Here is a 17,673-nt window from a genome sequence, read left to right on the forward strand (position 1 = left end):
GTAGATGCGTTGATTTCTGGATTCTCGATTCTGTTCCATTGATCTATGTACCTTTCGTTGTACCAGTACCAGGCTTAAACTATTTTTGATCATTGATCTCTCACGCTATATTTATGCCTATGTGTCCATTTAAAATCTTTTTAAAAGAAAGAATTTGTCTTCAAAAGACTAGGTGACATATATTATGAGAGAGAAAGAGATGATGAAAACTTGAATGACCTCAGGATACCTCATAGAGTTCTGATGGATAGGAATTTGACAGAGGAAAGAGCCTTCTAATACTAAGCAACAGAGCCAGGGAAAGCAGTTGTGGATTAGCATATATAGTAGTCTGATTGGAGCAGAAGTTAGTCTGTATAAACAGTAGACAAAATATTGTGCATAGAAATTCACCATAGTTTACAAATGACATTTCAGATAGCAAATAAAAAACTTGACATTTGTGTTGCAAAGATACTATAAAAATAAAAATACCTGGGTGCTGTAAGATTAAACATTGTATTATAACTGCAAGGTCAGCAATTAAAACCCACCAGCAGCTCTCAGAAACCATAGTCAGGGTTTCTATGAGTCAGAACCCACCTCCATGGCATACAACAATAGCAGTTGTATCAAAGATGGATGTATACAAACATTTTCTTAATTTTTAACACCTGGTTCAGATAAATGCTCTGTTGATTATTTAGAGCCAACAAGTACTTATTGCTTATGTCAAGTCTAAGAATATGGAAACCAGGCAATTAATAATGACAAATTTTATTATGACCCTTTAAAAAATTACCATTTCTTCTAATAAATGTTAATTTAGTGTTTAGACATATACTTGGTCTTTTAAATGGGTACCATGGGAGTCCTTGTGTGGCATTGTAGGATAAGCACTGGATTGCTAACCCTTGGTGGTTCAAACCAATCAGCTGCTGCTGGAAAATCTTATACAGGATCACTATGGGCTGGAACAGATTCTACAGCCCTTAACAACAATATGCCAAAATTGACAGAATGGATACAAAATCGATATCTATTAATACGATTCTCTTAATACCACTTAGGTAATATAAGTGTATTCCTCTTAAGTTGAAATATTTGTCTGATACTTTTTATATCTTACTTTCAGGTTGGATCAAAAAAAGAAGTTGCTGAGTGTAAGGAGAAATTTGCCGCCTCTAAAGATCCCATAGTCAGTCAAACTTTCATGTTGGATAGGGTGTTCAATCCTGAAGGGAAGGCTTTGCCACCACTGAGAGGATTTAAATATACCAGCTGGTCCCCCATGGGTTGCGATGCTAATGGCAGGTGCCTGTTGGCAGCACTGACTATGGACAACCGCCTGACCGTTCAAGCTAACCTCAGCAGACTACAGTGGGTACAGCTGGTCGATCTGACTGAGATTTACGGAGAACGCCTTTATGAGACCAGTTACAGGCCCTCTAAAAGTGAAGGCCCAGAAGGAAATCTTGCAGACTTTGCTGAGTTTCAGAGGAGACATAGCATGCAGGCACCAGTCAGAATGGAGTGGTCTGGCATCTGCACCACACAGCAGGTCACACCTAACAACGAATGCCATGATGTTGGTAGCGTGCTCCTGGCCGTCCTCTTTGAAAATGGTAATATTGCTGTATGGCAATTCCAGCTGCCATTTGTAGGAAAGGAGTCCATCTCTTCATGTAACACAATTGAGTCAGGAATCAACTCTCCTAGTGTTTTGTTTTGGTGGGAATATGAGCACAATAATCGCAAAATGAGCGGCCTTATTGTGGGTAGTGCTTTTGGACCTGTGAAGATCCTTCCTGTCAATCTCAAAGCAGTTAAAGGTTACTTCACTTTAAGGCAACCTGTTGTATTATGGAAAGAGATGGACCAGTTGCCTGTGCACAGCATTAAGTGTATACCACTTTACCATCCTTACCAGAAGTGTAGTTGTAGCTTAGTGGTGGCTGCAAGAGGATCCTATGTGTTTTGGTGTCTTCTTCTGATCTCCAAAGCAGGTCTGAATGTTCACAATTCCCACGTCACAGGCCTTCACACGCTGCCAATTGTCTCCATGACTGCAGATAAACAGAATGGGACAGTGTATACCTGTTCCAGTGATGGGAAGGTGAGGCAGCTGATTCCCATTTTCACAGATGTTGCATTAAAGTTTGAACACCAGTTGATTAAGCTCTCTGATGTGTTTGGCTCAGTGAGGACTCACGGTATAGCAGTGAGTCCGTGTGGGGCCTATCTGGCCGTCATTACAACTGAGGGCATGATCAATGGTTTCCATCCCGTTAACAAAAACTTCCAGGTCCAGTTTGTTACTCTTAAAACTTTTGAAGAAGCAGCTGCTCAGCTTTTGGAATCTTCAGTTCAAAATCTCTTTAAGCAGGTAGATTTAATAGACCTAGTACGCTGGAAAATTTTAAAAGAGAAACATATCCCTCAGTTTTTGCATGAAGCTTTGGAAAAAAAGATTGAAAGCAGTGGGGCCACCTATTTTTGGCGTTTTAAACTTTTCCTCCTGAGGATCTTGTATCAGTCAATGCAGAAAATTCCCTCCGAAGCTTTATGGAAACCTTCCAATGAGGACTCAAAAACCTTACTCCTTGACTCGCCTGGTACTGGCAATGCTGAGGATGAACAAGAAGAAGGCACTTCAAAACAGGTGAATAAACAAAGCCTTCAAGAAAAGAGCAAAGAAGGTGATTCAGAAGAGCCTGCCGATGACTCCCTTGCCCAGTCTGGCGATGTTGGAAGCCGGGAGCCAATGGAAGAGAAGCTCCTTGAAATTCAAGGGAAAATTGAAGCTGTGGAAATGCATTTGACTAGGGAACACATGAAGCGAGTGTTGGGAGAAGTTTACCTGCACACCTGGATCACAGAGAACACGAGCATTCCTACCAGAGGACTCTGCAACTTTTTAATGTCAGATGAAGAATACGATGACAGAACAGCACAGGTAAGTGTGTATTAGCAAAAACACAAAACTATGGAAGATCTGCTTTCTTCCTGAGAAAAAATTACCTAAATTGAATTCCTACAGCTCAGCTTTTTTTTTTTTTTTTTTTAAGGTAGTTGATTGGCATGAGGCATAGGAGAATAAGTGGGAAACATGAATGAATGTAGAGGACACATATCACACAAAGAATGTTTCACTTCTTACCCACATGGTGGACTTGGTTAATAATGTAAGGTTTTACAATATGGGATTTCCAGGCAGTGGGTGGGCTCGAGGTAGATGTACTTAGCAAGGTAGTATGTGATGAGGTACCTGTGACTGTGGGAGTGTCATAAGTACCCTGTCTCCTTTTTGTTTGCAAAGGTTTCTATTTGAGGTTATATTTTCTATTTGAAAGGTTTTCTGATAGCTTCAGGAAGGATATATGTAAACAATTTGTAACTCATCTTCTTTTTATAAAATATAGATGTAATATTTATTTAGGCATTAGAAAAATCCCTTAGTGTTAATCAAAAAGTATTCCACAGAATTCCTACAGAACACTTGGGTTCCCTGTCTAAGGATATATTGCATATTCTATACTCCTCTTAGAGGTCCCCAGTGCCTTTTTTCATTCTGTATGTTCTGAGAATCTCTACAGAGAAGAAACTTTTGCTTTGTTTAGCTGCTATTATCCACTTATGGGCCATGAAAACTTTTTTCAGCTAACAGCTGTTAAAGTCCTAAAGAGCCTTGTTCTAAGGAGTGCACTATGTGTTAAACTATTCAAATTACTGGCATACCTTAGCTATTACAGGTCACTTCCAGCTCACCACAATAAAGTAAATAATTACAATAAAGCAAGTACATGAATTTTTGGGTTTCCTAGTGCATATAAAAGTTATTTTTATGTTGCTCTGTAGTCTATTAAGTGAGCAATAGTATTATGAAAAAGTTGGAAAAATTACGAGAATTACGAAACTGTGACACAAAATGAGCATATGCTGTTGGAAAAATGGCACTGATAAAGATGATTAATGCAGAGTGGCCACAAACTTTCAGTTTAAAAGGAAAAATAAATACAAGGTATGCCTGTCTTAATTGAAGACAGTAAATTTCATTATCTTTATTCATAATGTTACACCAGTCACAAATCATTTGATGCATTTTCTTGTTGGAGTGTGTGTGTGTGTTGTAAAATTAATTCTAATGTGATTTATTCACAGTAATCTTAATGGTACTTAAGTGGCTTGTCTTCCTTAAAAGTCAGCTTTTAAACTTGGCTTCATTGTGGTCTAAATTGTCTGCAAATGCACGGGGCTTCTAAAAGAGAAATGGAATTAAAATGTAATGGAATTTTTCCACAAACTTTTTGAAGCCCCTTGGATTCTCGTTATCATTGTTATATAGGACCTAGCTAGGGTATTGTAAGGACCTCTTGGTAGCGTAGTGGTTACGAATCGGGCCATGAACCATAATGTCAGCAGTTTGAAACTACCAGCTGTTCCGCAGGAGAAAAATGAGGCTTTCTGCTCCCATAAAGATTTATAGCCTAGGAAACCCTGTACAGGGTGGCTATGAGTCGGGCATATAACCACCAGCCAGGGATATTGTAAGGATTAATGTGGTATTAACAAAAACATTTTGGAAAATATGCATTGGAAGTTGGTTGGTTGCGGTATAATATGCTTGTCAGAATGCCTCATGAGCTTGGGACAGCTACATTTCTCATGAGGTTCCAACAGAGCCAGTTTACAGAAGGGAAGGTTATACCCCTTACCCATCTATAACAACCAAGTTTTTATTGAAGACATTAAGTGACATGTTTTAAAAATCCATCTATACACATAAAAACACTTAGAAAACTGATTCACATAAATTGTTTCTGAGATCCTCAGCTTAGTATGTTGATAATTAGACAGGCATGTTTCAACATTTATTGCTTTGCTCTGCCCCCACCCTCACCCTCAGTGGCCTTATTCATAAAATGTCAATGCCACAGATAGTGCTGTGTGTCTGTTTATGTATGTCTGTACATTAAAAAAAGGGTTCTTTTCACTCCCCAAGAAGCAATTTTTGCTCCCTAGGAAGTATATTACCCTCATTGAAAAAGCCTGAGTTGAACTAACAAAGTTGGACTTCCATGATCAAGAAGCTTATTAATAGCAACAAGAGGCAACCTTCCATTTTGTAATATTTGGGTCTATCAGAACTGAAGGAATTCTGGGAAGATTTTGTCCTATCACTATGTATGATCTGTCTAGAAAAGATGGTGGGCATGGTCATCCCTGCTATGTTGTAAAGTGCTGCCAAGTCAGTTCCAACCCATAGTGATCCTGTCTAGGGTTCTGAGGAGCAGCTGGTGAGCTTGAACCGCTGATCTTGCAGTTCAAAGTGGCTTTGTAGCCCAGCACATTAACCCACAGCGCCATACCAGGAGGATTCTTAAACCTAAATAACGAAAGACTGAAAGTTAATGGAATTTAAATTTGTAAATTATCTACAAGGTTCACCAACTTTTGAGATTATTAAGATACCCTTTGAAATTAACTGAATTAATTTTAGTGAACGAGGCAGACTTGGAAGATTCCACCACAAGAAATGACACATAGATGAAGTCAATATTTTGGAGAACATTATCTAGTATTAAGGAGTCCTAGTGTGGCGCTATGGGTTAAAGTGGTGGACTGCAAAGTTAGTTTGAACGACAAGATCCGCGGTTCAAGCTCACTAGCTGCTCAGAAACCTTATACAGGGTTGCTATGAGTCGGAACTGACTGAATAGCACTTTTAGCAATGACATCTGGTATTAAAGGAGCTCTGGTTGTATTGTTGTAAAGTGCTTTCCAGTCACTTGCAACCCTGTATAGGGTTTCCAAGGAACAGCTGGTGAGCTTGAAACTCTGATCTTGTGGTTGAAACGGCTTTGTAGTCTGGCGCATTAACCCACAGCGCCCCACCACACCAGGACTCCCCCTGGTTGTGTAGTGGGTTACAAATTGGGCAGCTGACTGAAAGGTCAGCAGTTTGAATCTTCCAGACATTTCACACAAGAAAGATAAGGCTTTCTGCTCCTGTAAAGATTTAACTCTATACATGATTGCTGTGAGTCCCCATGACACACAACCACCACACCACTACCTGGTATTAAGAGAAGATTACGCATTGGGCTGGCTAACCAAAAAGAGGCAGCTTTCTATTCCCATAAAGATTTACTGCCTTGGAAACCGTACATAAGGGTTGCAATGAGTTGGAATCAACTCGATGGTAGTGGGTTAAGAGGAGATAGGTCTTAAAGGGAAGTAGAGACAAGACTGAGGGCCCTATCAAGTCTATCTGTGTCACCACCCCACCGCACCCCACCCCCACAAAATGGGTGCTGACCCTCTATCCTGACGATAGTAGGCTACTCGGCTAGATCAGTCCATGGGTTTTGGGCCATTGGTGATAAAAATTTAAATGACTTTTAAAATCCTGAATTTCTTTTTACTTTGTAAACATTCTTTATGGGGTAAGACATTTGAAAAGTTCCTCCTGTGGCACTGGACCGCTAACCACAAGGTCAACGGTTCAAGCTCCCCAGTCGCTCCTCAGAAACCCTCTGCAGGGTTTGGGTTGCTATGGATTGGCACTAACTTAAAGGTACTTGACAGTACCAATAAGGGGACAGTGGTGGAATCTCACCTTCATGTGGGAGATCCCTGGTTAGTGTCTGACCCTTGTCCTTTGTACCCCATGTTGTAGTTAACCACCAGTCTGTCAGTGAGGGCTTTCAGCTTGCTCTAATACTGTACAAACTTCACACTTAGATGGACTGGAAAGAAAAGTCCTGGTGATCTACTTAAAAAATCAGCTAATTTTTGAACAGCCCATGGAGCACAACAGTCGGATCGGTAACTAGCATAGGGCAGCACAGAACCAAGCAGCATTTTGTTCCATTGTTCAGGGGCTGACTCAGTGGCAGTTAACAACATTTCTACAAAGATGACAATGTTGCACATGATACTCTGCACGTAGAGATTATGTTTTTCCTTTTTAAAATCAAAACACTATAAGTAATAGCTAAATACTTTGTCTTCTAACAGAACTCTGAAGTCCTTGTTTCAGAAGAAACTAAAATGAGGCAAGTAATAAGATTTTGATTTTCAGAATCTTCTTTTAGTGGTTATGGATTACACCATTGTTACATGATCCCTTAATGGATTTACATTTTATTCAGCCAGTCAGATCAGCCTATGTGGAAACACAAATCTCTTTCTTAGCTTTTCTACAATACTGCATTTTATTTAATTTTTCCTTTGTGTTAGTAGACACTTCAAGAAATGCTGCACTCACCTCTAAGAATTCTTGACTGTTTTGTCTTCTTAGGTGCTGATTGGACACATCTCAAAGAAGATGAACAAACAGACTTTCCCTGAGCATTGTAGTTTGTGTAAAGAGGTCCTGCCATTCACAGACCGGAAGCAGGCAGTCTGCTCCAATGGCCACATTTGGCTCCGGTAAGTCATTTTAAGCACGTGCCTGCTGTTGTTCACTTTTCAGTTTCGTAGACTACAAATCAGCACTGTGAAAGTATTTATCTATCCAAAATAATGTGTTGGAGGAAAACTGCTAGTATAAACTGGCCTGGACTTTTATCAGCAGAATGATGAAAGCCGGATCCCTTTTTAAGACAGTTTTACTGCTTGATGTGGAGGGCTTTGCTTATTATTTTGGTAATGCTGTTGTTTTTTGAAATAACATTTAAATTGTTTTAAGCTATTATTTTTAAGTAGTGCGTGTTAAAGTTGATGAACTATTGCAAGAGATCTTGCCATTCATGGACTGAAAACTAGCAGTCTGTTCTCATGATCACATTTGACTCCAATAAGCCATTTTAAGAAAACTCCTGCTGCTGTACACTTTTCAGTTTTGTAGACCACAAACCACCACTGTGTTTATCTATCCAAAGTATATGTTGGAGAAAAACTGCTATTACAAACTGGCCTGGGATTTTATCAGCAGAATGGCTAAAGCAGGATGCCTTTGAAAGATAGTTTTACTGCTTGATATACAGAGGTGTGGTTATTTATTTTGATAATATTGTTCTTTGAAACATTAAGCTTTTTTAAAGTATTGAAAGATAATACACGTTAAAATTAAAGGTATGTTTAAAAAAAAAAAAAAAGCTGTGACACCAACCATCCCTCCCACAGCACTCAACCCAGCTGGGTTTGATCATTGATTGCAGCGACCACACAGAACTCAGACCCTGAAGTTAATTCAGGGTCAGAAATGCTCAGGGCACAGTTGTTCTACCCAGGACAGCCTCTCCTCAGCTGTGCCCACAGGCAGGTCTCTCACTACCAGGCCAGTGCTACTGACATGCCCATGGATCATACCACTGCACCGTAAGCCTCAGCCTGAAGGCACTTGAGTTGCCTTCTTGGTTCAGCAAACCTAGCTGTCCCATATAAGTGCCTGGAGGCACCCCACTCTGCTAGCAACCCTCCTGCCCAAAGTCACTTAGCTTTACTTGCTCTGTGGGCTGTAAGTCTCATGCTCTATTTTTTAGTTCTGTTGTTGCTGCTTTGCCACTCCTTGATGTCACAGCTTTCTGTCCCTGGTTCAAGGAGGTTCAATACACAGAGACCTCGGGGTCTGAAGGATGCACTCCACTCGTGGCTTTTCTTCCTGGTAGTAAGATCCCCTCTCCTGCTTGAGATGGCTCATTTTATACCCATGCTAGAGTTTCAGGTTTTTACTGTTAAGATTTACTCGGTTACATCTTCCACTTTCTCTTACCTTACCCAGAAGAGACAGTAGATAATTCACTATACTATAAATAAAAGTTCATAAGATAAAAGCTAAAAGTTCTGTCTCCTCAGTCTCATTCTCCAAGGTAACCGTGTTTTGTCTGCATTTTACTTCTGTGAGCTATATTTGGCCCCCTCCTCCTTGAGGCACTTTCATCATTTGCATTCCCAGACACAGAACTTCCCTGATTGCTCTTCTCCCTCTGACTTCGTTCCCAGTCATCTTTGCTTGTTCTTCCTCATCTCCTTGAAGTCAGTCCTAGGACCATATTTTCTCCCTTGGTGTTCACATACCACCTACAAACTGGTGACTTAAAAATGCTGCTTTAGCTTGAACATCTCCCCAAACCCAAACTTGTATATCAAATTGTCTAGTCAGAATTTTTATTTATATGTCTAATAGGCATTCCAAATTTAAACTCGATGTTTTCTCACTACTTTCACATCTGTAACCCTGGTCCAAGACACATTCTCTCTTGTTAAATGATTGTAGTTATCTCCCACTTGTTGTTCTTGCTTCCATCCCTCCTTCAGTCTGTTGTCAACGTAGCTGTGTTCATGTCATGATCATGATCTTACTAAGGCTTGATCAGCTGATGTCACCCCTCTACTCAGAACTCTGCAGCTATCCATTTTTGGTGAGTAAAAAAGCAAAAAACCTTTTCAGTGACTTACAAGTCCTTTCTCTCGCCCTGGCCACTCCTACTTCAGGCGGCTGTACGAGCTTAGAATGCCCTTTCTGTATGTGCCCACGTGGTTCCTCAAGTGTTACTTTATCAGTCAGGCTGTCCCTGACCATGCCAACTAAGATTGTAACTTAGTGCTGGCCTCGCCCTACTCTCCTAATACTACCCATATGTCTTCCCTGCTTTCTTTTCCTCCTAAGTCATTATCACTATTTAATACACTGTTGTTCTTACATTTTGCTTTTTCTTCTAGAATAGAAACCTCCACAAGAACAAGGAATGTTGTTGCTTTGTTCACAGGTCTTTCTAAAACAGTGCCTGATACATTGTTAATACTCACCTTTTTTCTTTTTTTGAGGGGAGTAATTTTATTTTTGGATTGGTGTGGCACTGTAGGATCAGCATTGGACTGTGAACCATAAGGTTGGCAGTTCATACACACCAGCTGCTCCTCGGAAACCCTATACAGGATCGATATGAGTCAGAACCGACTCAATGGCACTTAACAACAACAAATTAATTTTTATTCTTTTCAACAGAAACGGAATTGTGCTACACATACTATACTTTAACAGCTTGTCAATTCTGTTATCAAAGTATTGTAGGCATTTTTCCTTTTCTTAATAACTATAGTTTTCCATTTGTAGATATCCATAATTTACTCCCTTAGTGATGGAGATTTGGATTTTCCTCAGTGTTGTTTTGGGGTTTTTTTGGGGGGCATTCCTATACAAACGCAATCAACCTAGCATTCATTGAGCACTGTCAGTGTATGCCAGGCACTATTATAAGCAAACTGACAGGAAGAGATCTACATTTGTGCCCATTCCAAAGACAGGTAACCCACAGAATGCAGAAATCATTGGACAATATCTTTGATATACCATGCGAGTAAAGATTTACTAAAAGTAATACAGAAGAAGCTGCAACCATACATTGGCAGAGAACTTCCAGAGGTTCAAGCCAGATTCAGAAGAGGACATGGAATGAGGGATTATTATTGCTGATGTCCGATGGATCTTGGCTGAAAGCTGAGAATACCAGAAAGATATTTACCTGTGCTTCAGTGACTACACAGAAGCTTTCGATTGTGTGGATCACGACTGACTATGGACACCATTGTGAAGTATGAGTATTCCAGAATACTTTTTAATTGTGCTCATGAGGAGCCTGTACATAGTTCAAGAAGCCGTTGTTCAAATAGAACAAGGGAACACCAAATGGTTTAAAATTAGGAAAGGTGTGCTCCAGGGTTGAATTCTTTCACCATACTTAGTCTGTATGCTGAGCACATAATCCAAGAAGCTGGATTTTATGAAGAAAACATGGCATCAGGATTAGAGAAAGATTTATTAACAACTTGCAATATGCAGATGATACAGCCTTGCTTGCAGAAAGTGAAGAGGACTTAAAATACTGATGAAGATCAAAGAACACAGCCTTCAGTATGGATTGCACCTCAATGTAAAGAAAACAAAAATCCTCACCACTAGACCAATAAACAACATTCTTAACAACGGAGAAAAGACTGAAGTTATCAAGGACTTTATTATTCTTGATTCAACTATCAACACTCAAGGAAGCAACAGTCAAGAAATCAAACGACAAATTGCATTCGGCGTGTCTGCTGCACAAAACCTCTTTAAAGTGTTGAAGAGCAAAGATGTCAGTTTGAGGACTAAGGTGTGCCTGATCCAAGCCATGGTATTTTCAATAATCTTATATACATGCAAAAGTTGGACAGTGAATAATGGAAGACCATAGAAGAATAATGCAGTTGAGTAATGGTATTGGAGGAGAATATTGAAAGTAACATGGACTGCCAAAAGAACAAACAGATCTGTGTTGGAAGACGTACAGCCAGAGTGCTCCATGGAAGCCAGGATGGCCAGACTTTTAGTCTCTGATACTTTGGACATATTATCAGGAGTCCCTGGAGAACGATATGTTTGGTAAAATAGAGGGTTGGAAAGCAGGAGGAAGACTCCCAACAAGATGCATTGGCACAGTGGCGGCAGCAATGAGCTCAAGTGTAGCATCGATTGTGAGGTTGGCCCAGAACCACACAGTGTTTATTTCTGTAGTGCATACGGTCACTATGAGTCAGTACTGACTCGATGGCACCTAACACCACCAAGAATTATAAGCAATACACGTGTGTTGAGTTATTGCATCCTCACAGCAATAGATTAGACTGGGGGCACTATGACTTTCTTTTTTTAGAGGAAACTGGGGCAAAAGGACATCAAAAACTTAACTCAAAATCACATAGGAAGTTGGTGGTAGAGCTAAGAACCTAACCTTCTGGTGCTGTAGTCTGCATTTGTAACCACTACACATTACACAAGCACTACAAGACTGAGGTCATCTATGCGTGGGAGCCAACTCAGTGGTACCTAACATGACAAATACATTAATGCCTCTCAAATGGTTTCTTTCATAAAAATTTTTATTTTTGCTGATTAAAGTTGTCTCCTAATGCTTCAGTATACCTTTTGTATGGGAGAATGTGTGCTTGATGACACTCAGATATAATGTCTTCCTGCATACCCAAGTCTTGACTCATGGATGGTAATCCAACTTGAAATCCTTTCCCCCAGCCTTCCTTCCTCTTTTTATTTTTCTCTTCTTTAGTTGCTCAACTTAGAAGTTACTTTTTTGGAAAATCCTCCCTAAATAATCCAAATGCACCCTTTGCCATCTGTGTCTATTTTGTCTACCTTTATTTGTCTGGCCTTGATAGGTGTTCAATGGATAGTTGTTGGATAGAATTGAGTATTCCTGTTTATGAATATGTATTTATTAAGGTCCTACCTTTTCTCCCATCATTTTTGTCTCTTGTATCCATCAGATTTGTCTCATATCCAATGTACTGTCCGTGTTTTAAAATCATTACCAAGAATTTTGTTTTTCCTTTAAAATAGTACATGATCAGTTTCTTAACCTATGAAGAATTTCAAAGTACAATCAACTGTGGACAGACTTGGCTCTTCCCCTGGGCAGTGAACAGGGACAACCAGGAAGCTGCAGTGAATAGATTAGAAGCCTTATATCCTGTCCCCTCAGGCTCTGACATAACCACTTTTTCTCTATTTCCCCACTCATTTTTCCATGAATTTATGGCATATTTCTGCTTGCTTTTCTTTATGCGTGTGTTTGGAATGATTAACTGTGGTAAAGTTACCTTCCAATATCTTGCTACTTTCTCAGTTTTGGTAGAACTTGCACAAGCTCTCTGTCTTGACAATACAATCTTGTCTTCTTTCAGGTGCTTTTTAACCTACCAGTCCTGCCAGAGTTTGATATACAGAAGGTGTTTGCTCCATGACAGCATCGCTCGACATCCATCTCCAGAAGGTGAATATACTCCCAGCTTTGGGAGGATGAGATTGAGCATGCTGGCCCAGTACCAGCACCTCCAAATAACAACTTGGGTCAGGCTCACACTGTTTAGTTTGTGCAGTTGTTCTGCTCTTCAATGCTTATCTGAAGCCATAATACTAATTAAAAATTGGTCATTGGAATACATTGTGTTGAAGTCTGTCCATAGTGCATGTTTAGTAGAGTTCAGTGCATCTGCAGTTTGCTATTCTGTCACTGCAAACATAATATTTATTAAATGTCAGAGATGGTTTTAGATGGCATATATGGATTGTATTTGAATGAAAAGGCTACAAATAAATAAGATTGTATACAAAGACAGCATTGCTGGAGCAGTAATAGAATATATAGTTAGGATTTCTCTTCCTGTAGCCATGATGGCCATTTTTTCTAGTTTAATCTGGATTCTGTTTTCTAAGAGTCCTGGAAACAAAGCACATGTTTTTGAAATAATCTGGTGAAAGTAAGATTGCATATATTAGTAACAAAGTGATTTAAATAACCATTGTTGTTGAATGCTGAGTCAACCCATAGCCACCCTGTAGAGCGTTTCCAAGGAGGAGCTGGTGAGCTTGAACCACTGACCTTGCAGTTCAGACGACTTTGCAGTCTGATGCATTAGCCCACAGCACCACACCAGGACTCCTTAAATAGCCATGGTGGTGGCTATGTGCCGTGGAGTTGGTTCCAACTCATAGCGACCCTGTACTGGGTTTCTGAGGCTGTAAATCTTTATGGGAGCAGAAAGCCTCATCTTTCTCCCATGGAACAGCTGGTAGTTTCGAACTGCTGAACTTGCAGCTCACAGCCCAATGCATAACCACCACACTACTAGAACACTGAATGTTTTAAAACTAAGAAAGGTGTGCGACAAGGTTGTATTCTTTCACCATACTTATTCAGCTTGTATGCTGAGCAAATAATCCGAGAAACTGAGTTCTATGAAGAAAAACGTGGCATTAGGATTGGAGGAAGACTCATTAACAACCTGCGATATGCAGATGATACAACCTTACTTGCTGAAAGTGAAGAGGACTTAAAACATTTACTGATGAAGATCAAAGAGCACAGCCTTTGGTATGGGCTACATCTCAATGTAAAGAAAACAAAAATCCTCACCACTAGACCAATAAACAACATTCTTATCAACGGAGAAAAGATTGAAATTGTCAAGGACTTCATTTTTCTTGTAACAACTATCAACACTCACGGAAGCAGCAGTCAAGAAATCAAACAACGTATTGCATTAGGCAAATCTGCTGCACAAGACCTTTTTAAAGTGTTGAAGAACAAAGATGTCAGCTTGAAGACCAAGGTGCGCCTGACCCAAGCCATGGTATTTTCAATAACCTCATATGCATGCGAAAGCTGGACAGTGAATAAGGAAGACTGTAGAAGAATTGATGCTTTGGAGTTATGGTGTTGGAGGAGAATATTGAAAGTGCCATGGGCTGCCAAAAGAGCCAACAGATATGTTTTGGAAGAAGTACAGCCAGAGTGCTCCTTGGAGGCCAAGATGGCCAGACTTTGTCACTTCAGACATATTGTCAGGAGGGAGCAGTCGCTGGAGAAGGATCTCATGTTTGATAGGGTGGAGGGTCAGAGAAAAAGAGGAAGACTCCCAACGAGATGGATTGGCAAAATGGCAGCATCGATGGACTCAAACGTGGCAACAGTAGTGAGGTTGGCCCAGTTTCGGGCAGTGTTTTGTTCTGCTGTGCATAAGGTCGGTACCGACTTGATGGCACCTAACAACACGCTACCAGAGCTCCTTTTAAATAGCCATTGTTGCTGTTGTTGTTAAGTGCCGTTGAGTCGGTTCCGACCCATAGCGACCCTGTACAGGGTTTCCGAGGGTGTAAATCTTTACGGGAGTAGAAAGCCTCATCTTTCTCCCGCGGAGCAACTGGTAGTTTCGAACTGCTGACCTTGCGGTTCTCAGCACAATTCGTAATAGCCATAGAAATGCCAAATTACTGTCTTAAACTCATTAACATTGCATACCAAATGAGCTAACTAGACATGAGCATATACAATCATATACATGTTTGGGGGAAATTTTTAGTTTCAACCCAAACAAAAGACACTATATAAAACTGCATCTGTATTCTTGCTCTAAACTGACTGAAGCTTTCTGATTCTAAGAAGTTGGTCTTTGGCAGCATGTCTGGGCAATTGTAGTCATGTTCTAAAGTAGTACAAACAGTGTAATGAACCATTTGTTATGTCCTCATCCATCAGCTTCAAAACTTACTAACTCATGGCTGTTTTTGTTTCATCTGTACTTCCCCCACCCACTTTGTTGTTGTTGTTAAGTGCCGTCGCGTGGATTCCGACCCATAGCAACCCTGTACAGGGTGTCCGAGGAGCAGCTGGTGAGCTTGAACCTCCGACCTTGCAGTTCAAACAGCTTTGCAGTCTGGCGCATTACCCCACAGCACCACACCAGGACTCCACTTTAGAAGCAGATTATTGGGCACTTTTACCACTCAACTGCATTTGAAAATTGATAGACTATCTAGGCAGGAAATCTGAGAGTGATTGATATTTTAAAATGACAAAAGCCAACTACAATTGACTTGAGCCGCTTTTGGGAAGAATGGAGATGCACTGGATCTAGAGAGTGGTTCTCAGTCTTCATCTCAGATCAGTAAAGTTTTTCTTTCTTTTTTTTTTTTTAAGAAAAAAAGGTGGGGCAGGAACTGTATTAACCAGTGTTGCTACATTTTTATTTCTCCATATAATGGCATTTTATAAAACTACTATTACTGTAATTTTCATTAAAGAATATTTTAACAGTAACAGTATTTGAAAAGTACAATCTCAAAGCACAATCCTTTCCTTAAATTGACTGAATTTTCGCTTCATGACACAACATTGCATGTTTATTTTCCTATTTCATCACAGATAGATGAAAATTTCACCACAAACTTAGCTTTGGGAATCACAGATTTTGTCCATTTTCTTCTTTTAGAATGGTAGAAACTGAAACTCAAAATAATTCATACTTTTTTTAGGGAGTTGGGGCTACACTAGTTGTAGAGCTGAGACTACATGCAGGATCTTCTTGCTGCAGACGAATGCTCATTCCATTTCATGTTCTGCTTTCACTCAAGCTAATCCTTGATATCTCTTGTCTTCTTTTGCAGATCCTGACTGGATTAAGAGGTTACTGCAAAGCCCTTGCCCTTTCTGTGATTCTCCTGTCTTCTAAATGTCAGTGATGGGAAGATGGGAGGGCTTCTATGCTATAGAAAACATCCTCTGGTCTGAAGAGAAGGATGCCCTGGAATAAGCCTGGCCTTCACAAATGGAAGGCCCTCCTCATACTTGTAAATAGGACACTGGGAACTCATCTCCCGAAGTACATTCTGTTTCCAGGAGCAACAGGATATCACAGAATGACTGAACGCAGAGATTTTAAGTAGTCTTGAGATGAGCATAGCCTCCCAACTCCTTACCATAGGAGGAACACTTATTTTTTTTTTGATGTGTCATCACTAAAGCAGTTTGAACAAAAAGGATATCCTGTCATTTCTAGGAATAGAATGGTCTCCTCTAGAGTTTGGATAAGGACCTTTACTGGACTGAGTTGGGCTTTAATCCTTGTTTTGGTGTGGAACTGCCTTATTGCTCCAGAGAGTTTAACATCTCTGGTATGTGGCATTTCAGTGTACCAACAGATATTAAAAGTGTCTAAAACAACGTATGGGTCGGATATTTTGTTCTCAGTTAAAAGCCACAGGTCTTTATCCTATCAATTGTTGTTTTTCATACATATTGAAAATATTTTCCTAAATCTCTTCTGTTTTTAAGAAGTTGAAGCAAAGACTAAACTTGGTTTTAATGTGTCAAATGATCAGATAACTATTTTAAGTTAATAGTTGTGACTTGTTTTTAATGAACTCCCATGTCATACAATTTCCTGACCCAGCTCTTTCACCTGTGTGTCAAGTATTCTTATTCTACCATGTCATTTCCCTACTTAAAATTTAAGATGAGATGTTTGTACATAGGCTTTTGAAAAGGAGAATCATTCTTGTATTAAAAACTTTTTAGTATTTTGTAATGTTGACTTATCCAGATAGGTTTCATTTAGTATCTAGTGTAGGGGAGTATACAGAGACTCTGCCTAGAGACTTCTGGAGAGATGGACGGCTCAGATATGGAAAGAAACCCTTGAGCTTTGTTGCTACAAATGTATGCAACACATTTCTTCTGTAAAGGTCCTTGATATTTGTAGTACAGGTGTTTTTCTATAGGCAATGAAATGAGATGTTGGAAGGTAATTGCTCTTTTCAAACCTGAAGTGTAGGCATCTTGTACTCCAGTGTTCTCAGATTTTTTTGTTTTTTGTTTTTTTAAGTTAGTGTCCTAGGGATTGGTGCTAATTAACACATGCACACATTTTGAAATGGTGCATACTTCTGGAAAGCTGGATGGGAAATAATGTGAGTTTCTTAAATCATATTTCATACTGTTCCCCTTTACTGTTCTTCAAACATAATTTACTGCTTTTATCTTCTAACCCCAGTGAAAGAAATCGTACCCTCCCTTTAGAAATTACATTTTGATAGTAACCAATTTCTGTTTCTATTACATTTGTATTTGTATTCTTCCCATCTCCATTAATAAACAAGAGCCCTTAAGTACTAGACCCTTCCAAACAACCTGCTTTGAAATGTGTTTTGTTTTCTCTTTAAATTTTTGTTTAGATTCCTATGTTTAATTGTTAATTGTTAATTGTGTACTTGTGAGAGTCTTCTGATCATCTTTCTCATTTTGTGGTAATTTCAAGAATAGTGTTTATCCAGACTTTCGGGTCCCTTGTATTAAATTGATTTTCAAGAGAGCGAGCTAAGCAACATTATAATCATGAATAACACAATACAGGTTA

General features: G+C 39.6%; 1 protein-coding gene across 1 annotated transcript in view; it reads left to right on the forward strand.

The window, feature by feature from the left end:
* GTF3C4 (general transcription factor IIIC, polypeptide 4, 90kDa) overlaps positions 1-16,472 on the forward strand; it is a 32,415-nt gene extending 15,943 nt beyond the window's left edge. The window contains exons 2-5 of the mRNA XM_006834898.1: positions 1,115-2,935; positions 7,283-7,413; positions 12,664-12,752; positions 15,926-16,472. Of these exons, the coding sequence (XP_006834961.1) occupies positions 1,115-2,935; positions 7,283-7,413; positions 12,664-12,752; positions 15,926-15,990 (2,106 nt within the window). The 3' untranslated portion in view covers positions 15,991-16,472. The remainder of the gene's footprint in view (positions 1-1,114; positions 2,936-7,282; positions 7,414-12,663; positions 12,753-15,925) is intronic.
* The last annotated feature ends 1,201 nt before the right edge of the window (positions 16,473-17,673 follow it).

This window comes from Chrysochloris asiatica, unplaced genomic scaffold (assembly GCF_000296735.1).
Source record: "Chrysochloris asiatica unplaced genomic scaffold, ChrAsi1.0 scaffold00014, whole genome shotgun sequence".
Classification (NCBI taxonomy): domain Eukaryota; kingdom Metazoa; phylum Chordata; class Mammalia; order Afrosoricida; family Chrysochloridae; genus Chrysochloris; species Chrysochloris asiatica.